This window comes from Helicoverpa armigera, chromosome 8, assembly GCF_030705265.1.
Source record: "Helicoverpa armigera isolate CAAS_96S chromosome 8, ASM3070526v1, whole genome shotgun sequence".
Lineage (NCBI taxonomy): Eukaryota > Metazoa > Arthropoda > Insecta > Lepidoptera > Noctuidae > Helicoverpa > Helicoverpa armigera.
In genome coordinates, this window is record NC_087127.1 from 337,928 (window position 1) to 358,492 (window position 20,565).

Consider the following 20,565-nt stretch of genomic DNA (forward strand, 5'->3'; position numbering starts at 1 on the left):
GTATACTGAACTATGTTTTTGTAGATATGTCATGTCTGAGTAAATAATATAGTAATTTTAAGGAAATAAACACACAGCCTAACTGGGTACTCTTTTTGTATTTTTCACGATTTATTGAAATTATTTCTTCTAATATGATATCTTTATTCAGAAATTCGTAATTCTGCTTAGTAAAACACTGCTACATTCTGTACATGAAACATAACCATTCAAACAAATAATCATGACGTTGCGAATGTTTTTCTTTTATCCCGTTCGAGCTAAAAGTAAGTTCCGCCTTTATTTACGATATATAGTGGATAATATGTTTTCACAATGGTAACATTTTAAAAAGACAGTTTTATTTACGTTCAGAAATAGTATCGACATGAAAGTACTGTAAAACGTTTCGTTACAGCTAGAGCATTCTTTTTTCCAACGCGCAGTGTCACCAAAAACGTTGATGTGGGTGAAATTATAAACAAAACGTTGCAAATGTCAAAACATTCGTGTGGATGTTGCGTATTTACGTGCAAAACAAACATGAATAATAATTAATTTCTTTACAATTAGTGGACAATTAAAATAAAATTATGTCGGGCGCTAAATTGGAAGTCCTTTGGTCTCCAATACACCACGACAAATTTATATTATGGGGCCCGGACATAACCTTATACGAAGTTTCTCGGATAAAAGAAATTGAGAAAAAAACAACATGTACGTAGATAATTTAGTATTCATTTATTACTCGTATGTCTCTAATTGACTATAAAGCTTTATAATTCGTATAAAAATGATTTACTTTCAAAATATCAAAATGTATTGAGTTCCCTGTTATCTGTTTGTTGTTATCAACACAAGAGCCAAACCATAAATATAATTAAACTCATATCTTGCTCATTAGTGGAGCTAATGCCAGTAATCAAGCTTTAATGTTGTAACTCTAACTGCTGACAGTTGAACCCAACTATTTTATAAATAAATTATTTCAATTTTCCTGTCAATTACTGAAAATATAGGTACATTTGAATGAGATGATATTCTGTTTCCCAACTTTTATAAATCCAATCTTTCCATTATTCAATGCTTCTAATAATAAAGTAGGCAAATCATTTAGGGGAAAATAGAATACCAACCCCTATAATGCCCATTTTATATTTTTCCAGTCACTCCAATATCTTCAACCCGAGGAGCAACAGTGCTAGCTTCACAGAGTGCCAGTGGAGTCAGCTGCGTGGATATCAGTGCCATCCCAGAGCAACCAGAGCCATTGCTGGCACTCGGCTATGCCAGCGGCAGAGTGGCACTCACCACTCTCAAGCAAACATATGATCCACTGGGACTTGTGGGAAGAGAGTTCAGTAAGTAAACCCTTAGAATAAAGGTATTTCTACACATAATAGTTTTTTACTCTCCCTATATACATACTCTTCTTAAGTCTTCTTATAGGACCACTTTGTATTTGCTTATGAACTTCCTTTGTAAATTCCCTTGTAAGCCCCTATATACTGCCTTATGTACTTTCTTCCTGTATTCCAAATCCACTTTCACATTTATAGTATATCGGGTGTGTCGTTCACAATCACATTAAATCATATCGCATATACTTTATGATATTCTATGGCGAATTGTGAAAAAAATTACCTAATCCATTCAGTGGTTTAACCACAGGAGTCATTTTTCGTTTTTATAATTTACAACATCATGTGTAAGGCATCGTTCAGACCAAACGTATTGTCGGCCGCTGACTGTGAGCGCGCGTTACGCAGTTTATTGCTTTTCCATATATATTGAAATTGTCGTTCACACCGAACCGACTATACGCTGTTACGTCGTCTGTTGTCGCTGACTCTCAGTGGCCGATTATTTTACTACGCGACTATGCACGGCGGACGCGGATTGGCTACGCGGACGCAGTTGCCGAATAGCGCCGCTCCGCCGCGTACGCACCGCCGCGCCTCGGTACAACGCCTCGGTTTCTTGAACTTATTTGGATAAAGTCTATATTCGAAATATAAAGTATGAAATTGACCAAGAAAACATCTCTTCAAATTTAAGGGATGTACCCACAATGTCTTCTTTTTATTATTTTCGTCTTCCTCTAGAGCTTCGCAAATGGCAAGTATCTGAATGCGCATCATTTAATTGAAATATCAGTAAAACGTCTGATTTGAAAAAATAAATTACCTTAGTTTTATCGTATGGGAACCACGAGTGATCTCAGAGATCGTTTATAAAATACTACGAGCAACTTCAAATACTGAGCTCTTTTATGTGTAGAATAGTCAGCCGCTCAGCGTACGCATCTAGTGTGAACCTACAAGAGCCTATTCTTTTGTTCACACATGTAGCGCATCGTACGCTATAGCCTATTGTCGGCTTGGTGAGTACGCGTACTGCAGATTGAGTCGACGTTCACACTGGGGCAGACAGTGAGTATACTCACAGTCAGCGGCGGACAATACGTTTGGTGTGAACAATCCCTAAAGCAGAGATAAAGTTAGGAGTATCGTATGTTTTGATCAGTTGACAGCTGTCAGTTTTCAAGGGAGAATTTCAGTTGTTTGTAATAACTGACTTTTATATGGTGTTCTAATTTTTGCACATTTTTATTCCATTTACTTTGTTTGAAAAAAGCATTTTTTTATTTTTACGTATTTTTCTTTTATCTTTGTGTTAATCGACATATATTAACCAGTATATTAACGCATTTCATTTAATGTGATTATGAACGACACACCCGATATAAAAAAAAGTAGTATATTTACATCCACATTTTTTTGTCTGCAGCTTGTCGCTATCCTCGGCTATGCAACTCAGTGTCATGGAGTCACATGGAGACCAATCTGCTGGCGGTGGCCATGGAGAAGAACCGCAATGACCACTGCATACTATTGTGGGATGTGTACCGAGGATCCTTGTTGTCGGAAGAAGCTAAAGGTGAGAACTTTTTGAGAAGACCAGGACTAATTTCAATTTTGAATTTTTTCACAAAAGTTACTCCTACATAGTTCCAGATTTGTGATTAGATCAAATAAGCTCTCTGAAATACTAGGAATAGACCTAGTAATTAAAACTCAAACTCACAAACATTTCTTCAAATTTGACTGATAAATCTGCACTTTTCGAATGTCAAAACAAAAGGTGCCCAACCCTTAACAAATTTTTTTCTTTCTCAGAAGAAATGGCCCAACAAACTCCCCAGTAATGTTTATTACTACTATGTATTCGTGTTATCCTATTTCCCCATTAACACATAGACCTGCAATTGTTTTATTCCTGATAGCTTCTGACTCGTCACCGTCAGCAGCGACGGAGTCGCCGAGACCCATGGCCGAGATGGGGCTCTCGGAGACAGCCCACTGTGTCACGTGGGCAAACTTCTCTAGCAGGACGCTTATTGCTTCCATGAACCTTAAATATATCAAGATATTTGATCTTAGAGGTAAGTTTCGTAATTCTAGAAATCGTGGTTGCAGAGTATTTTTTCGGATTTACTCGTTCTTTTAATAATTTTCCATTACTCAACTTAGCCTGTGGTAATGAGTAACTTCAAGGTCGTAACTATTTCCATTTGCTGACGGTCTAAGACCACAGTTCTGACTGCACTGTGCAATGACGATAAGCTTGACTCATTTTCATGCAAGTATTACCGGAATGGCCTAGGCTGGTCCTGTGGTTCTTTCAAGAGTTAGTCACAATTCTTCTGAGTATTCTGGCTCAGAGCTAATTTTCCATTTACGAAATAGGGCTCATAAATATTTTTTCTTTTTCCTGCTGTCCTCATAACTTAACTCAGTATGATGCAGTTTCGTTTTATATGCTAACCGACTTCAAAAAGGGTCACAAAACATAATATGCGGGATTTTTTAGATTTATCCAACAAGGCAGTGACAATGACAACTACTAAATACTGTTACGGAATATGCGCCGAGCCGTGCGGGGGCTACCAGATCGCGTCTCGCGGGGAGGGCGTGGCCTGCGTGTGGGATGCGCGGGCGCTGCAGAAGCCGCTGCTCACCATAAAGCATCCCAGACCTTTGGCTCAGCTGCAGTGGTGTCCCACCAGGTATGGAACGAAAAACTAAGTAAATAACATATTTGTCATTTACTTACTATGTCGAATTAGGTTAAGTTATATCCGTATTGACAAAGTAACTATGTGATAAAGAAATAAATAAACAAAGTTTTGAAAATTAGTCTGGTTGATAGTTGTAGTGAATTTGTTATTTTGTTTGTAGGCGTAACTTGCTAGTGTCGCTAGAGCGGGATTCCACTACGCTGCGCATTCATGATATTCAGCAGGCGAACAGTGACAACAAATTGAATGTATCAGACAGCACGAGTTCGGTAAGTGACCCATGATCACGAGACAACTGACTTATAATTCAGCTCTTTCCATTTTCTTATTTTGAGAAAAATTGAGAGTTTTGTATTTTATTGTTTCGTCCCCAATGGGTTAAACGGGAACCTATTTCTAACTTAGCTGTCCGTGTGTCATCAGGATGTATCACTAGAACCGTGATAGCTATATGACTGGCTATCAGTTGAAATGTTCACGGATGTTGCCTCTATAACAACAAATACTGAAAAGTGGATTTTTTCTTCATGTTTCTGTTCTTTGTGTAACTGTGTATATAAACTGTTAAATAAATAAATAAAAATTTTTCATACAACAAACGTGATTTTCAACCCGTAGTCCGACTGGCACTTGGACGGTTTTTAAGGTTTTTGATTGCTCTAATTAGCAGATAGCAGCGCCTGCGGTGGAGGCGGAGCTGGAGGAGCAGTACTCGCGCGGGCCGAGCGTGATCGAGCGCGAGGTGGCGGTGAGCGCGGCGCCGGCGCCGCTGCTGGGCTACGGCTGGCATCCCGCGCACGAGGGCCGCCTGCTCGCTGTCTGCGCTAGTGGTACGAAGCATTACAATAAATTGTGCTATCAACCAATGACATGTATGACCATCCTTAAGCAAGTTTTCGTAGACAAAACAAATGTAATAAGGTCGAAAAACGACCTGCACTGTAAAGGATGTATTTTTTATTCATGCGGCAGTAAAAATTACATATCATTGGTTGATAGTACATGATTTTGAATTTGTCTAAATCACCGACGTTGTTTAGCATCCATTCCAAGTGCTTGCAGAGATTTTGCAATTACGTGTAAGAAAAGATTCGAGTGCAACGCACTTACCTACTCATGTAGTGTCCATGGGCCGCGATAATTGCTGGCCATTATCATATGAAAAAACTACTTCATCTCATAAAATTGGTATCCGCGTATTGATTTGAGTTGGTTACGTTTTCTAGAAATAAAAACACTCATAGAACTTATTAGCTTTTGAGAAAATTCTTGTCAAAAAGAAGCCAATTGATCCAAATGCTGACGTTACACATAATATCCTACAGGAGCGCTAGTAGACTACACGGTGTGCGAGCGCGTGACGGTGTCATGGGGCGGCGGCGGCTCGCTGGTGTGGACGGGCGGGGGCGGAGCCCTGCGCATGATGCGCGACGACTTCTACGCCGCCATACAGGACATCTCCTTCGTCATGAAGAAGAGAGCACAGACTGACTATGGACTGAAGGCAAGTACACTGTTAATTCTAGTTCATGTTTCTATTTAACCGACTTAAAAAAAGGAGTTTATCAGTTTTATTGTTTGTATATATGTATGTATGTTTGTTATTTGGATGCGGTTTTCAGAAAGTTATTTGTTACATACAGGAGAAAGTTTTAGTGCTTTAACTGATTGAAAAAAAGAAGGTTCTGAATATACTCAGTTATCATGTTCAGTTGCATTTTGTTGTCATGACTTTGAAACGTCTTTTTTGTTTTGCAGCCAGATTTATGGCAGAACGCAGACTTGGCCGATGACGACGCACTGAGTGGTCTCTGGCATTTCCTGGCGCTCAGCAAGTCTCTTGTTGAAGATGGTATGATTTGTTCCATTCTTCAACCATTCCTTGATAGCAAATTATTCAATAAGTGTATGTGTAATATGTATTTGTCCAGGTTGCATTCGTAATAGTCCGTGGAAGCATCCTGGTGTCCGCACTGTGCTGCGATCAGTGGGTGACGGTGGCTACCGTTCGGAAATAGTGCCTTCCCTTTTGCCTGATTTGCCCAACAGAAGAGTTACTATTTATAGGTAAGTTTATCTTGTCTGGTCACGAGTGATCACCATCAGCTTTGATTTATTATTTTTTTAATAATGGAATCAGTATTGTGCCTAGTGACACTCCTTATTGTACTAGCCGACCTAAATGTTTGATATCATCAAGATTTACTCGTTTAAACTTCGATATACAAATACTATTTGATAGAATCTTTAAAATGCTAAATGCTCAGTTTTAAACTCTTTATTCACATGTTTCTCTTATACCTTATAATGATTGAGGCAATCAAAGGCCTGCTTTGGATTAGACGGATCAGGTTTATTGTATTGTCTCTGCTATTGCTCCCTTTTGAGACTGACTTGCTGTGGTGCAGGAGTGCGGAGCGCACGCGGGCGCTGCAGCTGTGCGGGTGGGGGTGGGGCTGGGAGAACGCGCTGGCGGGCGTCGAGCGCGCCGAGGCCGAGGGCACGCCGTGCCGGGCCGCCGCGCTCGCCGCCTTCCAGCTGCGCGTGCGCGCCGCGCTCGACGTGCTGGCGAGGGCGCATGAACCCATGCTGCGGGTTGTCGCGCTGGCGCTTGCAGGTACCTGCAACACTTCTATACTTAGCCATTTGACGAATGGAACATAAACTGAGATGACCTTGTGTTATGGAGTCACACTGACAGCAATAACATACATTTTGTTGCTAATAATATCGACAGTGAAAACTGTTTTATTATTTTTATTAACACACTAATTTTACACGGTTTTATATTATTAGCTTCACTTGTAACTATGTCTGCAAAAAAATCTTGGAATCTTAATTTGACCCTCTTCCCTGTCTTCGATTAGGATGAAATTTTGCACACGCTCGGAGTTCTGATGACAATACACAATTTTTCGTTTTTTTAACTATTGATTTGTTCAGGTAATATTATGTATTGCAGATATAACTTAGTATCGTGTCCCCAGGTCTGTCGGACGAGCGTCTGTGGCGCGAGGCGCTGGGCGGCGCGGCGGCGGCGCTGCCGGACCCCTACCTGCGCGCGCTGCTGCGCTTCCTGGCCGCCTCCGCGCCCGCGCACCCGCACCACCACCCGCCGCCGCAGCACCACCCTGACCTGGCCGCTGTGCTCGTATGTCATGCTTTCTCACGTAGTAAAAACTCAACGAAAACACATAATTGTGTTGTTCCGCAAGTTTATAATTCAGTTTTAATATTGACTGTGTGAATATCGTATAACATCCAAAAATGGTGCAATACTTTAACAAAATTAAGTGGGTAACTAAATGGGTTGAGTTGTTCAGATAGGCAGTCGCTCTTGTAAAACGTTGGTAGTCAGATGCATCCAGTTAGACTGGAAGCCAACCCCAATATAGTTGGGAAAAAAACTCAAGAGATGGTGATGACATGTAATTAAATTGTTAATACGATAAAATTGTTTTCCCTGCAGCCATTACTAAATATGTAATGGCTGGAGGGAAAACACCATGTAATACGACCATGTAATTCTATTGTAACGTCAGTATTTTCAAGATTTGTATGTAGTATGTATGTAGAATTCGGTACCAAACAACATAGCAACATAAAACCTTTTCATCCCACCATCTCGGAAAGAGTAGTTTTACCCTTTAATATCTGAGCGCAAAAGCCGTTTTTATCCTCTAGAGCGGCAAAGTGATTTGAATTTAGAACATCGTGTGCAATGTGACAATCTTGATATGACTTTTCAAACAAATACATATTAAACAAATAAAATACTGCTTAAAATAATTATTCAATTAATTAAGTAATTTTTATTATTGGTTTTACATAGATTTTTTACCTCGTTTCATTTTTAAACTGAGTTTTCAAATAAATGAACTTTAATAGGTACTTCTTTTTAATTTGATACCTACTCACATGTGCGCGCCATTTTGTTTTTTTGCATTTAGTAATTTCCTCAATGAGGTGGGATGAAAAGTTACGTGTTGCACTCGAGTGCAAGATTTTCACCTTTGTCTTTTGATTCCTCGCTATCGCTCAGGATTCTAATTATTGAAACACTCGCTACGCTCGTGTTTCAATTTTAGAATCCTTCGCTTGCTCGGTCATCAAAATTGAGCACGCGGTTAAAAAGCAACTTTGCACTCTTGTATAACAAATAACTATTACACTCCACAGAACGAAACGGAAATGCGTTTAGAAGATCGCGTAGCCTTCGCGTGCATCTTCCTCCCAGACAGCAAGCTGCACGAGTACGTGTCGAGCACGTGCGCGGCGCTGGTGCAGGCGGGCGAGCTGGCGGGCGTGCTGCTGACGGGCGCCGGCGCCGAGGCGCTGCCGCTGCTGCAGCGCTGGCTGGAGGCCACGGGGGACGTGCAGTCCGCGGCGCTGGTGGCCGCGCGGTGCTTCACGCCCGAGCTGCTCAAGGATCAGAGGACGCAGAATTGGCTTGACAGGTATTGACTTATTTTAGATCTTATAGGCGATTTATTTTTTGTGTTTTTTTATTGCATTTGCAAGTTTTACGAATGCTACCACATAAGCTGGCTGGTGTTGATATTTTTGAGATGGGAATTCTTTAGGTTTTATGAATTGCTACTGGTAGCATAGTATAGTTGAAGCCACATTTACATGGTTCTTAATGGAGCCTTGAATAATAAGCTCTTTTACAAAAATACTTTGGCAAAGAAACGGATAGTATGCACTGGCATTGCATGAGTGAAATTCACTATGCCACGTATGTGGTAGCGTGGCCGAGCGGTCTAAGGCGCTGGTTTAAGGCACCAGTCTCTTCGGAGGCGTAGGTTCGAATCCCACCGCTGCCAGAAACTGTTTTGTATATTTTTATCTCATTGTACAGACTTCAACTGCAAATTATTTGCTGACGCCCGTGCGAAACGACTCGCCGATCGGCATCAGTTTATATAACTATATATTTATTTATCTTAATTAATAATAATTTAATTAATTCATATGTGAGTGTTTTTTCTCTCCCGCACTCACCAAAATCAACACCTTCACTGTTGGTATTTATGACCCCAACACTCAGAAATACTCAGAATACCGCAATGTCTTGCGGTAGTTTTCGTTTCTCTTTACAAATAAATATTACAGATGGATGTTGTAATTTTGTACCATATAATAATATTAATTAAGTTATTTAATGAATTAGTAGCCAAGCTAATCGGTCGTGGGCGACAGAATAAAATGTGAAGTTGAAGTCACTAATTTAATGTAAATGACATAATGATTGATACCACCGAACTCGGCAATATCGCTCTTAAATACTTAATATACCTACCTATATAAAATAACATTATTCTTGGTTGATCTGTAAAGGAAATGCTCTATATTTGCATTGCATCACCACTGCGCCGTTGGCTAGAGCAAACTAAAGATTTCGTTTTCTATAATGAGTTACATAGTTAAACAATTTCATAGAGATAGAAGAGCCGCAGACTTATTTTTTTTTTTATTCTATTGTTCATTATAGAACAATGTTTAATCAACCTTGAACGATTGTTCAATTTGTAAATATTAAACAATATCATTTCTAATTATACCTATTGAGGAATTGTACTGAGCAGCTTATATGCTGTAAAATTGCATGGGTAGCGTGGCCGAGCGGTCTAAGGCGCTGGTTTAAGGCACCAGTCTCTTCGGAGGCGTGGGTTCGAATCCCACCGCTGCCAGCAAATCTTTTTGATACTTTCTTTACTAAAACTTCAATACAAGTTGACAAAATATTGAGACTCGTTATTGCAATTTGAATGACCCTAAACATTGACATTTGTTGACCTTCATGTTTATTCCTCATCAAGACGTTTCACAGTGACACTGTAACATGTTTTATACGTGATACCACACTCTGGTACATAGGTACATCCATGAGAGTGAATGCTGGATCAATGTGATTCCATGCGGACATGTACAGAAACCATACATTTATTTCGAAAAACGGACCATTTTCATGTAACCAGTTTCATCAGTATGTTGTTCCTCGCAGCTACCGCACGATCCTGGACAGCTGGCAGCTGTGGTGGGCACGCTGTGCGCTGGACACGTGGGTGTGCGGCGCGGAGGGCGGCGCCGAGTGGGCGGGCGCGGGGGCGGGGCCGGGCGGCGCGGGGGCGGGCGCGGGGGGCGTGCCCCGCCAGGTGTGCGTGGCCTGCACCTACTGCGGCAAGTCGGTGGCCGCGCCACCTGGACACAACCGGCCCCGAGTTGCTTTCGCCAGGCTTCCACCACCTGCTGCTAAGATGAAGGTACCAAACATAATAGAAGAGTAATATTTTAAATTTGAAGTTTGAGTGAATTTGACTGTTGAAATAGCCCAAGCATCTCTAATAAGAAAACTCAAACCACTCAAACCAACCCCTTCAGTGGATCCCAAATGTCTCTTCAAAATTGCATTTCCATCATAATAACCCGTCTTGTACCCTTCCAGCAAATCTCATCATGTCCAAACTGCCGCAAGCCGCTCCCCCGGTGCGGCGTGTGCTCGCTGCACGTGGGCACGAGCGCGGGTGGGGCGGGCGGGGCAGGTGGGGCGGGTGGGGCGGCGTTCGGCTCGTGGTTCAGCTGGTGCGTGGCGTGTCGGCACGGCGGACACGCGCAGCATCTCATCAACTGGTTCAAGTTGGTATAGCCCGCATCTTATTTTGACACTCGACGACCTTATGGAATCCTGTCCACGAAAGACGTCATTAAGAATAAAGTAGAGTACTCTACCCTCCTCCACTACATCTATGACTGACTACATTGAATTCTTGAGACAGTTTTGGTGTGTACAACTTGGTAGTAGGTCCGTCTCACTCGATGGTTGGTCTATGAAACTGAATAGTGCGAATAGGTCTGTGCAACTTGTTTAAGTCAAATAAAGAAAATTACAGGTATATAGTAAGGTGTTTAATTTTGCGCAGGGAACACACGGAGTGTCCGGTCAGTTCGTGTAACTGTCACTGCGCCACGCTGGACCCACCTGACAGGCATGACTAGCAGAATTGCTTCACACAACCATACACGGGAATTTAAACCCTGTGTTCTAAGACGTAAGGCATATTTTGCCATCTCGGACAATGCAGACTCTGTATAATATATTTGTTGAAATGAACAATATTGATGTTCCAAGAATCAATTGTCAGTTCCATAATTATGTTAATCAATTTCATTATTCAAAATGATCATAAAAACACTATATTTTATATTTGCTTTCTGGCTATGGTGTTGTTTATCTTGAAATATATTTGAAACTTACTGCTTTCATATACTTGTGAAAACCATTCTAGTCTATGTATGTAATGTGTTATTAGGCACATGCAAGCGACGTAGAGGGCGCCACAAGCATAACGTAAGAAAAATCAATTCAAGATCAGAAAAATGTCTTGATTATTTTTCTAAAAGCAACGTGACACTCACTACGTCTACATAGTTATTCGTATGTTATATTATTTTAGGTACGTTTGTGTTCATAGCGTAAGGCAGAATGCGTCGCGGATATTTTTATATTTAGCTGTAAGAGAAGGGTTATTTTTGTACACTACATTAAGGTTTATCTTTACTTTGTATGTTATTTAAACGTTATCCATTCTGTTGTTGCATTTTATTACTTTATAATCTGTGTAGGATATTTGACAACTGTACCAATAGTACTTCAAAGGGCTTTCGGTACTGAGATGGTTCTCTATGGCATAAAGCAAAATCTATCGGAACCAAACCAGTGCCTTCCTGTACCCAAAAATTCTGTCGGTCCATGGGTCAAACTATCTATGTACATATCTTTATTCAGTTTTTAAGTCAACCTGACCCAAAATGACATCTTTACTATTAAGAAAATTGTATGATTCACTGCAACCGATCTTGATTTTTATAAGTTTGCGTAAGATGTTGTTTAGATTAATGAAAATGTTTTGTTTAGCCTGTCTTCCGTTACATTTTGTGATATCTTATCACCCTGTTCTGTGTATAATTTGAAATACGAAATATTCTCAATCTAATTCAATGTTTTATTTTTATCGTATGGTCTCTACTTTTTACCTTATTTACGGTGAGTACGTGCCATTTAACTATTTCGGTTCACACTAGGGTCCAATTTCTTTATAAATGTTATAAAAAATCTTTTTTCTGATGATTTGCCATGCTAAATCATTGCCTTAAATTAAACGTTATTTATATTTGGTAATTCATACGGATTCATCAGCTTCTCTGGGGAAATGTGCCCAACCTCTCAGCTCGATCATCGGTTCATACAGGAAAAAGGTGAAAAATAAAATTAACTTTTTATATTTCCAAATATATATATAATATATATACATTTATTAAATAATCATTTCATCTTTATTCCAATTTAACAATAAAATTCTCAAAGACACAACATTTGTTTAACTCTGTTTATCGTACAAGGATCCCATCCCATAGGTACGTTGTATACACACAGACAGCCGTCATACAAAAATATATAATTAGAGGATGCGACAGACGCACGGACAAGTAGTCGGCTATAGTCAACAGGTTCCGCCCTAGGGAACATCTCATATTCTGCTAATTAAATATACCGTCTCATATAAACATTTACAACTGACTTTACATAAAACTAAGTTCTCTTATAAGTAGCACCGCCTGGCGGGCGATGCCGATCCTTCAGGATTCGATCACATAGTGAAAATATAAGACTCAACACAGATACACAACATCCGCGTCCCGCACGAGTGTGTGCGGAGACACCTATATACTATAGAAATTCATTGTTTCAATAGCTCCAAGCGGACATCGTGTCCGACAATTCTAATTCGTTTCATATTAAGTTATCACACGTGAGGAGTCGTGGAGCACAAGTACGTACGTACACAAGCGCAGCGCGATACAAGCCGCTACAGCGGCACACCAACACAGATATACAAATATTTCATATCCACCATAAAGATTTACTTTAATTTACAACAATAGATTTGCACAATTTCCATTATATACACATTGAATAAATACTTTTTGTAACATCAGAATTTGAAACAATCTTTGGTATAGTGGTCGCATCGGGCGGCGGCGGCGGTCACTACTACACCTTAAAGCTCTGGACCGGACGCGAGGCGCCCATTCGAGTTCGCGCCGGACAACTATCGGCTAACTGCCGGCCGAGGCCGAGGCCGAGGCCGGGACCGGAATGTGGAAGCGGCGGCGGCGGCGCCTCACTTGGCGTCGTCCTGCTCCATGGGCTCGGCGGGCGGCGGCCGCATGGACAGCGTGGCCATGGCCTGGCACGTGTCGGCCGCGTCCCGCTCCGACTGCAGGCGCCCCAGTCGCAGCGCCGCCACCGCCGGCGCCGCGTCCAGCGCGCTCAGCGGCAGCAGGTCGGCGGCGCGGCGCAGCGCCCGCCAGTGCGGCGCGTGCACGGCCAGCGTGGCCCGCAGTGCCGCCTGTGCCCGCGCGTGCGGCGGCCGCGCCAGCTCGTGCAGCGCGGGCGCGGCGGGGCGGTCCCCCAGCAGCGCGCGGACGCACTCCTGGGCGCAGTCGCAGACGGCGGGCAGGTCGTAGCCGCCCTCCAGCGCCAGCACGAGGCGGCCGCCCGCCAGCTGCTGCAGCTCGCGCGTCATGTGCGCGAAGCAGGCGGCCGACACGCTGTAGCCGCCCAGCGGCGCGGGGTGGCCGGCGGCGGCGTCGAAGCCGCACGACACCAGCACGATCTCGGGCGAGTACTCCTTGGCGATGGGCATGACGACGGTGCGGAAGGCGGCCAGGTACTCGGCGTCGGCGAGCGGCGGGCTGGTGCCGCCGCACCACGCCACGTTCACGGTGTAGCCGAGCCCGGGCCCGGCGCCCGCCTCCGTGGCGGCGCCTGTGCCGGGGAAGAAGTTGCCGTCGTCGTGCCGGTGGATACTGATGTACAGTACATTCGGATCCGAATAAAAGATTTGCTGCGTGCCGTTGCCGTGGTGCACGTCCTGCAGACACACATAGTTACTGTTAGTGCATGTTACATGAGGATATAGGTACAATATAAACACATACCACACGGTAGGACACTGACCCAGTCGACGATGAGTATTCTCTGCAGGTGGTGGCGGGTGTGCAGGATGCGGGCGGCGATGGCGACGGAGTTGAAGAAGCAGAAGCCCATCGCCTGGTTGGGTTCTGCGTGGTGGCCTGGGGGACGCACTACTGCGAACCTGATGACCACAAGAAAGAACATAAAAATAATGTAAAAATGTCGGGACAATAATAAATAAAGTTTTTTAATATATTTTTAATGTTTTTTAGCCTACATAATTTTGAATTGGGCTAAAATGATAACTTCATGAGGAATAAAAATGTTCGATTTTTTATAGAGTTACTTATATATTATATCAGCTTCATATACACACCCATTCCTGAGCTCTCCCTTGGCGGTCCTGACGGCGAGGTCGAGCACGGCGCCGGCAGCAGCCCGGGCGGCGGCAGGCGTGTGCGCGTCAGACCAGGCGGTGTCGGAGTCGACGCCGAGCCCGCCGCACGCCAGCCGCACGAGCTGGCGCACGCCGCCCGCGCCGCCGCGACCACCGAACACGCTCACGTGAGACTCCGAGTGCACTGACTGAGGAGCGAAGTAAAAATTGAACATATATTTTTTTAGGGTTTTAGGGTTTAAAATGTAAATAAATAAGATGTTTAGTAAAAAAAAACTTACAAAATCGTAATTCACTCTATAATCTTTTCTTTCGGTGAGTAAAAACAACAACTTATTTTTTTCGTTCCATAAACTAATTTATTTATTTGGAAAAGAGCGCGAAATGTTGTGTGTGTTGTATTGTTGTTCATGTTTCGAAAGCTTTATCAAAGACCTATTTGAAATAAAAAAACTTTGAAATAGTAATAGTGAAAAACTATTAATTATTTACTAAAAAAAATATAATTTCTATGATTTAGTATTTGTGATGTTATAAGTATATAAGTGAAGTATACCTGCAGCTCCTCGAAGGTGGCCTTCCTGGGCCTTGTCCGCTCGGCCCTGGCGACGAGCCCGGTCTCGCACAGCCGCGCCCACACGGACTGCAGCCGCCCCGAGTGCTCCGGGTGCGTCGGCGCGTGCGCACCGCATGCACACCTGTACAGGACAATGTTAATATCAGTACATACTTCTTAATATTTGATAGGCGTATCATTTCAATGCTAATAAAGATAGGGGAGTCCGTTTTTTGGACACAGTCCCTATGAAAGTTGATTAAAAATTGAGCCATACATGTTCAGCTAATCCGTTAAAGGAATAGCTTCGAGAATAGGAGAAACACTTTAACAACAGATTGAGAAGAGTAAATTATGGATACAGTTGTCATTTCAACATTTTTGTCAGTCGATATGGGTCAGTCAGGATCTACTAGCAATAAGGAATATAGTACCTACGGGTTGTGGGTGTTTGGGTTTACAAGTGATAGTTACTGAAATGTGACAAGTTGTGCTAGTGACTTACCCGTGCTTAAGCATGAGCGCGTCGTACGCGAGGCCGGTAGGGGGGGTGCGGGCGCCCACCAGCGGCGAGCTCAGCGCCCGCGCGAGGGGCGCCGGCTCGCAGGCAGGCGCGGGTAGGGCGCCGGGAGGGGGGGCGCCGGGCGCTGCGGGCGCGGGGGGGTCGGCGGCGGCGCGGCGGGCGGTGAGGTCGATGACCTCGCCTTCTTCCTCGCGCAGCTGTGCTGCGGCCGCGTCGTGGGCGCGTGTTAACACCTGAGAACATAACACCTTATTGAATTGCAAGAAAAAAACATGACCACACATGATGGTATCCTGTGGCAAGATACCTCAGAGTACTCTCAGTGTAAGATGTAAGCAGCAAGTTGCAGAATGTCTAATAAAAACTGGTCTTAATGATATTTTATTTGACCTTTTTAAACCGACAGTGTGCACTGTAAATAAGTTACAGCCTTTTTATCATTCCATTGCTGGGGCACAGGCTCTTTTCACACGGAGAAGGATTGAGCGTTTATTGGACCGATAGCTAAATAGTATAAAGTACAGATGTGTATGCACTAACAGTTTTCCGTATCTGGTCGCGCAGGTAGTGGTGCGCGGCGGGCGGCGCCAGCGCGGGGTCGCCCAGCGGCAGCGGCGCCGAGTGCGTGCGGCCCAGCGGCCGCTTGCTCAGCCGCCCGCCCGCCCACGCGCCGGCTTCTGACACCGGCGGCAGGGACGACACCTGAGTAGCAAAATATACGTACATTTAGTCATCTAGTTAATAATCATTACGTTGAAAGTAAAATCAAAATACTATTGACTTTGTTGCTAACTGTACATAGATAGTGCATTTACAAGAGTAATGTGTAAGTTTTTTTTTTAATCAATAACAATTGTACATAAGGAACTCATCTCATCATCATTCATACAAATAAAATTTCACTGCAATTGATTTCCCATACGGACTGCAAATTACTACCAAGATATGTTAAAATTTGGCAACAAGTCGGAATATATGTAAAATATTTTTTATGATATATGATTTTTATTTATATCATAAACAAGTGGGCCATATGCCCCTTAAACGCCTTTCGAACAAAGTAAGCTATGCTAGCTGAACACAACAGACTACGCTAGTGGTATACATACCGGGGGCAGTGGATGTGGCTGCGGCTGCGGCGGCTGGTGGCGCGGCGGCGGCTGGTGCGGGCGGCCCAGGCTGATGTTGGGCATGGAGGGCGACGAGAACAGCAGCTCCGCCGTGCGCCCGCAGCCCTCCTCCTCCTCGCGGATGGGGGCCGTGGCGCCCGCGCCCGCGCCGCCGGGCGGCGACCCGCGCGGCGAGCTGCCCTCGCAATCTGTGCAACGTCACTACATCAGGTACTGCCCGCGACATTATCTGCATACTAACTCACATCACGCCTACATCAAGTGCTTTGTTCATCATCAAGTTGCTTATTTCGCATGCCAACATTTCTAAAACTTCGAGACTTTTCTCTCTTGAATCTATAACATTTATTTTCAGGTAAGAAAATGTCGGGGACTTTTTTGTTCGACAATATTTTACGGAAGAAGTAGTGTCAGTATAGAAGGGCTTAATTAAAGTTAAGTTTTAGTAGAATACAATCATTCAACAACAACAAGGTATACTGACTGCGATGCTTGAGCCTGGTCTTGAAGGGGCGGCGCGCGAGCGGCGAGGCGCGGCGCTCGATGACGCGCGCCTTGAGCCGCACCTTCAGCATGTTGGGCTCCGACGCTGCAACGGTTAGTGCACGCGCATGCTCACTTACTGGTTAACTAGCACTCCAACGATAACATTCCTTTTAGGCACAACTTCACCGACAACATACACGTTAGTTGTCTTAAAAGTTTACTATGTCTTTCCACGTCCAATTTTATAATCAAACAGTTTTAAGAATAGCGTTTATGATATCGGTGAACTTGGACCTAAATCAGTTATTTCCATATTGGATCGATCGCGCGTTAACACGCGTTTGTCTGATCAGTAGAACATTACTTTTTTATTTTCGTTGTAATCGATTATTGTTATTATCACGTCACAGCTTAGTCTAAGATCACACAACACGGATGCACAAGAGACGAGGTAAGTAAGTGACGTACCAGTCTTGCGCAGAGGATAGTCGGGCGAGGGCTGCGGCGGCGCGGCGTTGAGCGCGAGCGGCAGCGGCGCGGCCAGGCGGTAGGGGTGCGTGGCCGTGGCCCCCGTCGACGTGATGGACTCCCCCGACGAGGACTTCACGATACCCCAGTTGCGGTACGACGAGCCTGCTACAGTGCCGTTCGCGCTCGCTTGCTTCTTCTTTAAGAATTGCTGGAATAACACAAATGTTTGTTTTAATGGCTGATAAATAAATTTGAAGGACCTGCTAACATGACCTGGCTACATAAGGAAGACAAGTTAGAATGCACTATGTAAAGTGGCATGATTTCAGAAGACATGTTGGTGTTCTAGGAAACGCTTCGATAAATATGTCATTTGAAAGAAGAGGATGGGAACAGACCAATAGGAGCTACTTCCTTTATTCGTCTTATGGACTTTAAGATCATCAAGGCTGTATAATTCGTATTACCTGTAGCTTCTGCTTGACTTCAGTGGAGGCGTTGGCGCTGTGCTCGTGCTTGTCCTTCTTGCGCAGCAGCTCGACGCGGTCGCGCTCGTGGCGCTCGCGAGCCTCGCGCGCCTCCAGCGCCTCGCGCGCCTCGCGCCGCGCCTGCTCCTCCATGGCCTTCTGCTGTTCCCACAACTGGAACGTTAGTCCCGCCGTTATTGTTGCCAGCGACCCCCGCTAACAGGGCCATCTTAACTTATTGCATGTCAGACTCTTGTGTAACTGAATAGTCTGTCTTTTGGGATGTGCGTTGTACTGGTTGTTGAATATTTGGGCTTTGAATTTCGGTGTTGTCATTTTATATAGGTCATATAGGTAACTGTTTGGTGTTTAAGGGCAGTAATTCAACGACGCGTGCATGATAAAATTACTAGATTTGATACATGTTTAGCAAATCTTCAATGTTAGCAGCATTCATCCATATGGCTATCTGAAGTGAAAAAAGTAGCTGATATAGTTTGGATATTGTTAAAAAAAAAAAAAATATATATACATCTTTGATATAATTGTATAATTATTAGCTATATTTTGTTAGCTTGCTTTTGATATTATTTATGCGTGCGCGCGTGCTATAGAAATACATGAACCGGATTGACAAAATTATATTACGAAGCTGTACCTATTTATATTTTTGCAAGCGTGTGTATATATTCTAGTTTTCCACACATATAATGATGATATATTTCAGTGTTGAAATATCTTCAAAATATTTGTTATATTATCTAGTATAGAGCAATAGATAAGTGAATTATGGCCAATTATCTATCTGGACACGCTCGAAATACTAAAACGTGAACACAAGGCCAGCGTGAGTTGCAATTTTACACACGAATTGTGTTATCATCAACTGATTAGATGGTCCCTGGCTTGTAACTCGGTACATAATAATATCTTGATGCTGTCAGTTCGTTTGCACTCAAATGTTTTTATAATATATCGATATCGCCCCCACAGGGGGTGATTTCCTATCTTAAATACATTATTAAAATGTTAAACCAAGTAAACAAGTATAGGACTGCAATGACGTGATCGTTTAACATGCAGCTACAATCATTGAGGTATGATAGCATAAACAAAAATAGAAATTAATCAAACAAACTTGCATGTTATTTTCATTGGATAATCGGAATACTTAGTGAGTGAGTAATTCAGCCTCGTTGTGTCAAACTAGTTAATGATGCTAGCGGAGATATTCGGCAGCATGATTTGGTAGTGAGTAAGTGTGAGTCACGCATACCTTGCGAGCTTCATGGAGGCATCATCAGATCAGTGGGCGCTTCCAAATCATATTGTTTACATCGTTTCACAGTGCCATCATGTTTATTTTGTACGACATTTGTTGTGAAAGTTTTCCGATGTTATTTTTGTGACTAACGTATGCAAATACTTTGATAAGCCGTTAACCTTTTCGAGTGTTAGTTAATTAAAAGAAGGCTGGGTAATGAATATTCGATATTTCAGTTGCACACTTACTGTATATTCAATTGTTTCCTGTGGGTGTGTATTTGATAGCAGTATTTATTACTTATCTAACGATATATTTCCTTGTATATGACATTTCATTTAAAAATTAAAGCACGTATGTTGATAATATTATCATAAATGACTTGAATATTAAGTATTTCAAGAAAAAAGTATTTAGTACTTAAACACGTATTATTTATATTGAATAGGGTGTTGTATGTATTGTGAATAAGTTTTAAATAGTCGTGTGAATGTCTGCGGCTGAAGGTGACCGTGGCGTTGTGCCGCAATTTATTACTCCGTGAATTTATTGATTTATAGCTCCGTGATTGTGACTGCAGCTAAAATTACTTGTGTGTTGATAAAAACAATGCAGTAATATTATCATAGATATTGTTATAACAATTATCAGCAAGGCCTACAATGACAAGAGCATATTATGCTAACGATGCATAAAATTCCCTTAGCAAGACTGCACAACTACAATGTTAATCTTAATAAGGTAATGACGAATCTGCGGATGACTCGTCACACATACCACAGGTACCCACACGCCGAGGGAGTGGCACCGGCAGGGCACTGGAGCCGGAGGTTAACACAATTACACAAACTATGAATGATGTAATTACGAGCAGTTGTGCAGCCCATTCATGACTATTAATACCAAGCGTGTCGCGAGCCAGCGCCGAGCATTCCAGCCAGGAGCTTGTTTTTATAGATTTATGTGGAATCTTGATGAATGCTCCCTACAATCGACAGGTTATTTCGGTTTTATGCGCAGTAACGTAAAGCATTGCACCATATTGAACAACGCGGGTTCACTCGGTCAGAAACACGTTTGCGGTGACGTCTGTAGTGAGTTGTGCCTACCTTGGACGTGTCTTATGATTGTTGCAGCAATTTATCTCATAGGATCAATGAGGTAAAAATCACGAGCACCCCTGTAACCCGTACCGCGTGATATCGTACATCAATGGCGGTCTGTCAGCG

At 43.0% G+C, this 20,565-nt stretch overlaps 2 protein-coding genes and 2 non-coding genes across 19 annotated transcripts in view; 3 read left to right on the top strand and 1 right to left on the bottom strand.

The window, feature by feature from the left end:
* Positions 1-420: 420 nt before the first annotated feature.
* LOC110383690 (GATOR2 complex protein MIOS) lies at positions 421-12,057 on the top strand. 2 transcript variants are annotated; one of them, XM_064035720.1, is made up of 16 exons: positions 421-696; positions 1,146-1,340; positions 2,770-2,919; positions 3,266-3,424; positions 3,853-4,048; positions 4,221-4,329; positions 4,731-4,890; positions 5,386-5,568; positions 5,823-5,912; positions 5,992-6,127; positions 6,469-6,677; positions 7,048-7,211; positions 8,240-8,517; positions 10,068-10,326; positions 10,509-10,699; positions 10,984-12,057. In XM_064035720.1, exons 1-16 carry the CDS (start codon positions 573-575, stop codon positions 11,057-11,059), a joined length of 2,679 nt encoding a protein of 892 aa, XP_063891790.1. In that variant the 5' UTR covers positions 421-572; the 3' UTR covers positions 11,060-12,057. The 2 variants fall into 2 exon arrangements, with proteins under 2 accessions (XP_063891790.1, XP_049694060.1); XM_049838103.2 differs by having other exon boundaries at positions 422-696; positions 4,728-4,890.
* Trnal-aag (transfer RNA leucine (anticodon AAG)) lies at positions 8,805-8,886 on the top strand. Its single transcript has one exon. It is a non-coding gene; the product is annotated as a tRNA-Leu (tRNA).
* On the top strand, positions 9,672-9,753 carry Trnal-aag (transfer RNA leucine (anticodon AAG)). Its single transcript has one exon. It is a non-coding gene; the product is annotated as a tRNA-Leu (tRNA).
* Positions 12,058-12,337: 280 nt separating the features above from the next.
* The window catches only part of LOC110383692 (histone deacetylase 4), a 75,054-nt gene continuing 66,826 nt past the window's right edge, over positions 12,338-20,565 (bottom strand). For 10 of the 15 annotated variants that reach the window (XM_049838095.2, XM_049838097.2, XM_049838094.2 and 7 more), the window contains 10 exons: positions 18,073-18,246; positions 17,603-17,813; positions 17,133-17,237; positions 16,628-16,836; positions 16,059-16,220; positions 15,501-15,751; positions 14,996-15,137; positions 14,419-14,627; positions 14,085-14,223; positions 12,338-13,998 (listed from right to left, as the gene is read on the bottom strand). In XM_049838095.2, coding sequence (XP_049694052.1) covers positions 13,246-13,998; positions 14,085-14,223; positions 14,419-14,627; positions 14,996-15,137; positions 15,501-15,751; positions 16,059-16,220; positions 16,628-16,836; positions 17,133-17,237; positions 17,603-17,813; positions 18,073-18,246 — 2,355 coding nt within the window. In that variant the 3' untranslated portion in view covers positions 12,338-13,245. The remainder of the gene's footprint in view (positions 13,999-14,084; positions 14,224-14,418; positions 14,628-14,995; positions 15,138-15,500; positions 15,752-16,058; positions 16,221-16,627; positions 16,837-17,132; positions 17,238-17,602; positions 17,814-18,072; positions 18,247-20,565) is intronic. The other 5 variants (XM_049838100.2, XM_049838096.2, XM_049838093.2 and 2 more) reach the window with 2 other exon arrangements.

Bases quoted from the DNA above. Each gene is read 5' to 3' on its own strand.
- LOC110383690 (XM_049838103.2), top strand. From the start codon at position 573: ATGTCGGGCGCTAAATTGGAAGTCCTTTGGTCTCCAATACACCACGAC. The intron at 5,913-5,991 runs GTATGATTTGTT...GTATTTGTCCAG, and splicing joins CAAGTCTCTTGTTGAAGATG to GTTGCATTCGTAATAGTCCG. The intron at 6,678-7,047 runs GTACCTGCAACA...TCGTGTCCCCAG, and splicing joins TGTCGCGCTGGCGCTTGCAG to GTCTGTCGGACGAGCGTCTG.